Source organism: Eschscholzia californica, unplaced genomic scaffold, assembly GCF_041429995.1.
Source record: "Eschscholzia californica isolate CP2 unplaced genomic scaffold, dmEscCali1.0.p SCAF_5, whole genome shotgun sequence".
In the NCBI taxonomy this organism is placed as follows: domain Eukaryota; kingdom Viridiplantae; phylum Streptophyta; class Magnoliopsida; order Ranunculales; family Papaveraceae; genus Eschscholzia; species Eschscholzia californica.
The window spans coordinates 27862607-27870547 of NW_028238472.1; the positions used below are offsets into that span (position 1 = coordinate 27862607).

The 7941-nt window shown below is 38.7% G+C and overlaps 1 protein-coding gene across 1 annotated transcript; it reads left to right on the plus strand.

The window, feature by feature from the left end:
• Nucleotides 1-726: 726 nt before the first annotated feature.
• LOC147538080 (uncharacterized) lies at nt 727-3547 on the plus strand. Its single transcript, XM_086643792.1, has 4 exons — nt 727-1050; nt 1988-2532; nt 2617-2707; nt 2904-3547. The coding sequence occupies exons 1-4, from the start codon at nt 772-774 to the stop codon at nt 3342-3344; spliced, it is 1356 nt and encodes a 451-aa protein (XP_086499918.1). The 5' UTR covers nt 727-771; the 3' UTR covers nt 3345-3547.
• The last annotated feature ends 4394 nt before the right edge of the window (nt 3548-7941 follow it).

Sequence of the window (7941 nt, forward strand, 5' to 3'; positions counted from 1 at the left end):
CATATCTAGATGTGTATGGATGGTATAAAGTTGTATTAAATGTCTTTTGGTAGTTTGCTTGGTAATAGAGCAACAAGTGTCTGTGTTTTTTTTATAAATGACATTAATGCCCCTTCACCCAAAATTATATTTTTCTTGGGCAACAGTATCTCATTGAAATTTTAAGAATTTAGAATATTATAGTACAAAATTGACTTGATTTGATTGATATTTATTTGATTTGTATGAAATTGACTTGGGTTGTATGATGAAATTGACTTAATTTGTATGAAATTGACTCGGTTTGATTAAAATTTACTTGCTTTCTGTGAAATTGGCTTGATTTGTATGAAATTTACTTGATTTTCTTGATATAATTTCAGACATAGCTTCACGACGACATTATAAGCTCGATAAGCAAAATGTAAGATTGTGATGTAAGTTTATTCATGTGAGAGGGTGTTTATTAACATAGTTGTCTAACAGGAATCCAATTGGGGGTAAGGGTACTCATAAACGAATGGTTGAAACACCTCCACCACTACCAAGTAATCGATTTTGTTCATCTTATCCAATTTCATTATAGTTTTGTTTTATGAGATTGTTTTATTAGATTGTTTGAAAATGATTGTCTTTATCTTGTAATAGGTGAGACTACTACTTTCAGCGACACTACGTTAACAATTGATGACTGTATTGTAGATGATCCTTTTGATCCTATTCCGGTATTTTTTGAAGCTCAAATAGATCCGATAACTGGCAATGTAATGGGATTAGATGATATTTGTCTAGATGAGGAAGATGAAGATAGTTTTTGGAAGCACAATCGATTTTTGGGTGAGGAAGATGAACCAGAACCTGATGTGGATGAGGGAGATGAACCAGAAACTGATGTTGAGTCTGAAGAGGCTATGGAGAACGAGAATCCTCCAACCCAACAACCTCCACCGCATTTTGATCAAGCACAAGAAGATGAAGAGTTTGGCCACTTTGTTCAGGACACAGAGGTGTTGGAAGACTTCGAAATGGAATTCACCGATGAAAGTCATGTTCCCCTTGCATTTAAAAAAGGTATGGTTTTCTCATCTATTGGCGTATTTAGAAAGATAGCTAAAAAATATGCCATCTTAAATAAATTTGAAATGAGACATCCAAGGAATGAAGGTGATAGGATAATGTGTGTTTGTATCGGAAAACCCAAACCTAATCATGAAGTTCATGAAGATAATGATGTAAATCGTTGTCCATGGCATATGTATGCGTCTCCAGTTCGTGGTACAAAAACAATAAAAGTCAGGAGGGTACATGATGTGCATACATGCGGAAAGAGGGTTGGTAAGAAGAATAGTAGTGCCTCTTATGTATTTTGTGCAGATGTCGTAGAAAAACATGCAAGGGAGAACCCGTCTGGGTTTAATTCAGAAGATGTCCAAAATTATGTATGGAAGCATTACAAAGTCAAAATTGATTACATGAAAGGTTATAGAGCTTGGTGTCTTCTTAAAGATAGGATATACGGGAGTTTTGAAGAGTCATTTGCTTTCGTACCGTTGTTGTGTGAAAAAATTCTAGAAACAAATCTTGGTAGTGTTGCACAATATGGTATAGATATGGTAACTAGGCAGTTCGTGTATTATTGCGTGTCATACCAATTTTCACTCAATGGATTCAGGAACTCTTGTAGACCTATAATAGGTCTAGACGGATGTTTTCTGAAAGGTAGGTATGGTGGGACTTCGTTGGTAGCCACCGCATTAGATGCAATGGGGGGTCTGTAACCGTTGGCAATTATGGTTTGTGATGCAGAGAATGAAGGCAACTGGACCATTTTTCTTGAAATACTGAAGCCGCATTTGATGTTGAAGGGAAAAAAATTACATTTATGAGTGATAGAGGAAAAGGTCTTGTAGCAGCAGTAGAGAGAGTGTTTCCCGAGGCTTGTTCAAGATTTTGCTTAAGACACTTGTTTGCAAATTTTAGGAAGTATTTTAAAGATTCTTCCGTGCAGAGCCTTATGTGGAGGGCAGGAGTAGGTCACAAAGAGGTAAACTTCGAAAAGTACATTACCAAGATTCGAGAATTGAACGAAAAAGCATATGACTATTTGATGAAGGAATCGAAGTATACATGGGCTCGAGCATTTTATGACAAAGATTCTGAGTCTGAGCATGCAACAAATGGTATGAGCGAGTCTTTTAATAATTGGGTGAAACTTTTGAGGGACAAACCAATATGTGTGTTATTCATCAAACATAACCAAATGCTTAGGGTTATGCATACAAATAGGAGAGAAAAGAGTAAGTACTGGAGAGATAATTTGTTGGTCCCGAGGATGCAAAAAGAAGTGGAGTTAATGGAATCTTCAGTTGGCATGTACACTGTTGATTGGGCTAACTTGAATGAGTCAGAAGTTAAATTGACTAACTCTGAAAAGTGTTGGACAGCCAATGTAGTCGACATGACTTGCACTTGTGGTCAGTGGCAACTAAGAAAGTTTGTTTGTGTTCACGGTGTATGTGCTGCAATGGATCTGGGTGGTGCAGTATACGAAAAGTATGGTTTCCTACTTACTTATTTATACTTATGTTTATCTTTTATGCTTATTTTATATCTCATATTTGTTTATCATTTATGTAGCATGTGTAGTGCTCTATATAGATGTGGGGCATACAAAGATTCATATGAAGGAAGTGTACATCCAATTGGTGATTCTACTGAGTGGGTAAAGGTATAGTTTAATTTTTAATGTGGTTTTTTAATATCTAATTTGTTGTTTTCAATGACTTTTGTTTTATGTGGGGACCCTTTTATGTGAATGAATGCCTTATATTGTGGTGTTTATTACGTTGTGCCACTATATTTTCTTCCTTTGTAAAGAGATTAGGGATTCTAGTTTCTTATTCTATCCTATTTTGAACATGCAGCCTACCAATGAAACAGTCAATGCACCTCCATTGAAGAGGCAGCCGGGTAGACCAAAGGTGAATAGATATAAGTCTGCTGGAGAACCTAATCGAGCGTCAACAAGCAAACTTAGAAAGTGTTCAAGATGCAAAGAGACTGGTCATAATGTCAGGAGTTGTAAAGGGGGTGCTGTTGGAAGTAACTCAAAAAAGAGTACAACTGCCGTAGTAGGGAATCCTTCACAAGTTGGAGAGTCTGCAACTCCAACTTCATCAGCACATCATACTTTACAATCACGGGAAACAGGTAATCCTAGAGGAACAACACGACCCCGTTCTCTTAATGAATTAGCAGCATTACGTGTAGCAGCAGCAGTATCACGAGCATCAGGTAACACATCATTGTCTAAAACAACTGACAAGGATAAAGGTAAGGCAAAAGCGTCCAGCCATGACGCTTAAGTGTGTTAAACAGACTATAACAGGAGACAGAGGGTTCAACAACTTTACATTTAACTTTTAGTTTTTGTGGAATTGATGGTAGTTTTTGTTGAATGGGTGTTAGTTTTTTATCAGATGGATGTTAGTTTTTAATGAAATTGATGTTACTTTAATAGTCGGAATGGTATGCTGAGGTTGGTGATGAAATATCTTCTTTTTTAATTGAGTCCTTTGACTCCATTCTCTAGCCGTTGCATGGTCATCATTCTTATGGACACTGAAATCTACTAATAGTTGAAATCTACTTTGTATTGAAATCTAGGTTCAAAAAACAATTAGTTTCGGCTTTTGAGTTATTCAATTCCAGGTTTAAGACTAATAGTTCCATCCCTTGTCTTTTACTTAATTTTTCATGTTGTCACTTCCGACACACGCAGGTCCGTGAAGACGAATTCGACTATATGTTGTCTGATATTCTGAAGGAAAATAATGTGAACAACAAGGGTGGTGCCGTGGTGGACAATGCATAGATTTTTATAAACATTAAATTCCATGTCCTAGCTGGTTATGGGGATCACCTCTTTTCACTCTACTTTTATAATTACTAAACATCTCTTCTATCAGTTTTTTTTTTTTTTATAATTACTAAACATTAAATTACAATCAAAATGACCATATAGATAATCCTTTAGGTATTTACAAAAAAGTGTTAATGTATGGATATAGAAACTGAAGCTTATTCTGGTCATTATCTTCGTAATACAATTATGTGACTCTTGCTCGCATAAATCTTATTAACATAACTTATCTCCTTTTTAAAAACTTATCATTTTCCTTGAACCTACAGGCAAAAATATTTTATTATGATTCTATTACTCTTATTACAAAACCATGCAAATAAACTCACATAGCTGCAGCAAAAGTGGCAAAAAGTGGGGGTTTTATGTCATCTTAGCCCTCCATATTGATATTGTCTATTCATTTCAAAAGTCGGGGGTTTCAGTAATCTCAATTAGTAAAGGTGGGGGTTTTAGTAAGGGGACAAGTCTGTTAGAAAAGTCGGGGGTTTTAGTAAACACATCATCAAAAGTCGGGGGTTTTAGTAAGAGGACAAGAAAGTAATATTGAAAATATGACCGTTAAGTCTAACGGAAGTCGGGGGTTTCAGTAATTACTAATAAAAGTCGGGGGTTTCAGTAAACGCATTATCAAAAGTCGGGGGTTTCAGTAATTCTCCCAATCTAGTTTGGTACTCTAAAATTGCTTGAAGAGTGTCTTCAGACATCTCCTCGTAATAAGGCACATGAGTATAACTAGACGAAGACTCTCGTGGAACACGGATCATGGGACAATACTCGGTCAAATGGTTTAAGCTCGCACAAATAGCACAAACCGGGCTAATGGTCTCCATGGTCCTTTCTTCACTACCTTCATGTAGATACCTAGACTCGACACTTTGAGTGGAATCATCGAGTCGGAAATTGTCATCACTTAATGAACTGTTCATATATGCTTGTCGATAGTCACAAAGACTTCGACGTGGTCGATCAATACAAATAGAACCACGGTCCTCATCAAATGACAAATTCATACATGAAGGTGTGGTCATCCCAAATTCTTGTCGATAGTCTCGAAGACTCTTACGGGGTTGATTACCCTCATGCTCATAATCCCTAGAACCATGTCCATGGCGAGTCTGACCGACTCCATACATCCGTCGATATTCACCCATGGTCATCCTAGGTCGGTCAGACTCAACTCGCCTATTCCTATCACTAGTCGTAACATTCCTATATAAATTTGAGTAGTCCTGATGACTTGTAGATGGTCGACTAGTGTTGGAAAGGGTTCGCATAAGGTCATTCTCATCAAATGACCAACTTGCCATGCTCTCACAATGTTCAAGGATAGTAACACACAATCACAAAATGGGGGCTAACACTTAAAGAACTAAACAATCACACACAAGTAAAAAGGATGAGATAGAATGCGATACTATCGAGTGCTCCTCTCGTTTCGTTAGCCTTTCTTCTTAAGCTTCTCGATTCCTTCCTTTTCCTTCGCCTTTATGTCACTTTTGGCTCTTTTCTTGAAACGGTACCTAAAAAGATAAAAAGATAAGAAACTACAAAAACAAATAAAGAAAAAAAAAATGTCTAAGTAAGCAAACAACACTAAACTAATGAACAAAACAACAAACGATATCCTAACTACTAAACCTATCCCCGGCAGCGGCGCCAAAAACTTGATGCACCCGAAAAGGTTGCACACCCAAGCGGAGGTATCAAGTAGTAATCCGGCAAAGCCGGGATCGATCCAAGGATAGGAAGGTAGTTTGGATATCGAAGGGTTTTATCCCTCGGTCTAGATATTAAAAGTTAACTTAGACCAAAAAGGAGAGAAACAAGGATAAATGGGGGGGTATGATAGAATAAGCAATAAAGAAAACAAATAAACCAATTAAACAATATATGTAAACGGGCGAGAGAGATTCGAGAGAAGTGTCGGAGGAAACAAGAGTCGGGAGGCAACAAGAGTCGGGAGATAAATAAGTGAGAGAGGTGTCGAACAGGGAATCCATAATGATAAATCTACAACTATGTATGGTCCGATCTAATGTTCCTAAGTATAATCGATGTTCGACTCCTAAGGTGATGTCCATAAGCACTACGTATATCCGGAGATCATACTTAGTCAAACAAACGTCATAATCAGTTAATCCCGAGTCAACGAAAGTGTTGTCTAGTCGCCTAACTATGTGAAGTGCATGACAAGACACATGAAATTATGACTTAGACTACGATCGATATAGAATACTTCGTTTCGTCTATTAACTATGCGAAGTGCTTGACAAGACACATGAAAATACGATCAAAACGATAATCGAAATAAATGAATATCAATTTATAATCAAAACATCAAATCATATTAAACATAATCACGAATTCATCACATTTCATCTCATATAATCGACACACTAAAGTTAGCTAAACATGGTGATTGAATAAAAAATGGAAAGGAAATGATGAGAGAATCCCCCTTTTTCGATGTGGTTCGAGGCTAAAATCGTCGGAAAATATGAGTCTTTAAGGTGCAGCCGATCTCCCCTTAGCAAATTCTGGGTTCCCCATAGTGACCACCATCATCTTCTCCATTTAGAACACAACCTCCATTAAAGCAACCCTAGCTTTCTCTCTCTAGAAAGTTGTAGCCCAAAATCAAATCAAATCACATGGGAAGCTAGCCAAGGACATGAGAAGTAAAAGCCCCATGGTTTCGGATAAAGAAGGTTGCCGGGAAAATCAGAAAATCCGGCCAAGTTTCCGGCCAAAAATGCATAAAATCCGGCCAACACAAGCTTCTCCCGAGCCGGTAGCTGCTGTCCCGAGCATGTCCGACCTGCAGCCGCGTCCCATGAACAGTCCGAGCTACAGCCGCACGTTCCCGAGCTTGGAACATTGGACCCGAGCTGCTGCCGAGTTCCGGACAGCTGCTGTTCCGGGCGTGCTGTGAATCCCGAGCGGCAGCTTCCTTGCGTCCCAAGCTGCTGCTGCCGGCTGGTGCTGTGGATCCCGAGCAGCTCCCATGTAGTCCGTGAAGTGTGCGCGTCCCTTAGCCTCCCGTGCATCCTTCCCGAGCAGTTGCCGGCCAAGGCTAGGCCGGCCCTAGTGTTGGCCGGCCTATCTTGGCCGCCCACCTCCTTCTTCTCTCCTTTTCTCTCTCTAGCAACTCTTTGAAAATTGAAACCCTAGATCTCCAAGAGCCCTCAAACCCTAGCCTCTTTTTCTCTCTCTTCCTTCTTGCCAAGCTAGAAGATGATGAATAGTTCCTAAACTACTAAAACCCTAGAGTCCATTGACTTAGTCAATCCATTTAGACTTTGTTGACTCTAATCCATAAAGAGAGGGTGCTCATATAATTTCTCCTTGTCATTCTTCTTTGGGCTTGTGTGGGCTTTGGGTTTGGTTTAGAAACCAAGAGAGTGCCTCCATCCTTGTCTCTACATCTTCAAATTCTCACAAAGGACTAGAATACCCTCGGACTTCTTTCTTTCATATCTTCCCCGTCCGAACTCCGAATTGAATACCGTTTTCACCGTCGGACTCGTCATTGACTATACTTGTCATTTGATTTGCTTGAAGTCTTTTTATCTCATTTTCGGCACATGAAATGATAGTGATGATTCGCTCTCTTTATTCCAAATTACATGTTCAACTCCAAAATAGGTACCTAACATGAAAAACACATAAAATTATTATTGATAACACTCGAAAAGGACTAATTAGTCTAAGTTAGGCTCTCCAAATGTGACATTTTCGTGTCACATCAATACCTCAACCACGCCACTAAAGATGGGACTCATTATTACTAATAAAGGCAGGGTAAAAACTAAGCAACAAACATCGAGACCTCCATCGACACCATTCCTTAAGATGAACGTCGACGCCTCACTTTCCACAATCATTGAACCGGCCGGGATAGGATGCATCATTCGTGATGACGAATCAAACTTCATCATAGCAGCAACAACCACAGTTAGATGTCAGAATGCGGAAGAAAGCGAAAGCATGGCTATCCTCTCCAATATATTATGAGAAATATAGTTGAACATATCACA

What these genes read in the sequence shown, in the direction of transcription:
- LOC147538080 (XM_086643792.1), top strand. Translation starts at nt 772, where the DNA reads ATGAGGAAGATGAAGATAGTTTTTGGAAGCACAATCGATTTTTGGGTG. An exon ending in TCCCCTTGCATTTAAAAAAG is followed by an intron (nt 1,051 to 1,987) that starts GTATGGTTTTCT and finishes TCTTCCGTGCAG; the next exon opens with AGCCTTATGTGGAGGGCAGG. An exon ending in GGTGGTGCAGTATACGAAAA is followed by an intron (nt 2,533 to 2,616) that starts GTATGGTTTCCT and finishes TCATTTATGTAG; the next exon opens with CATGTGTAGTGCTCTATATA.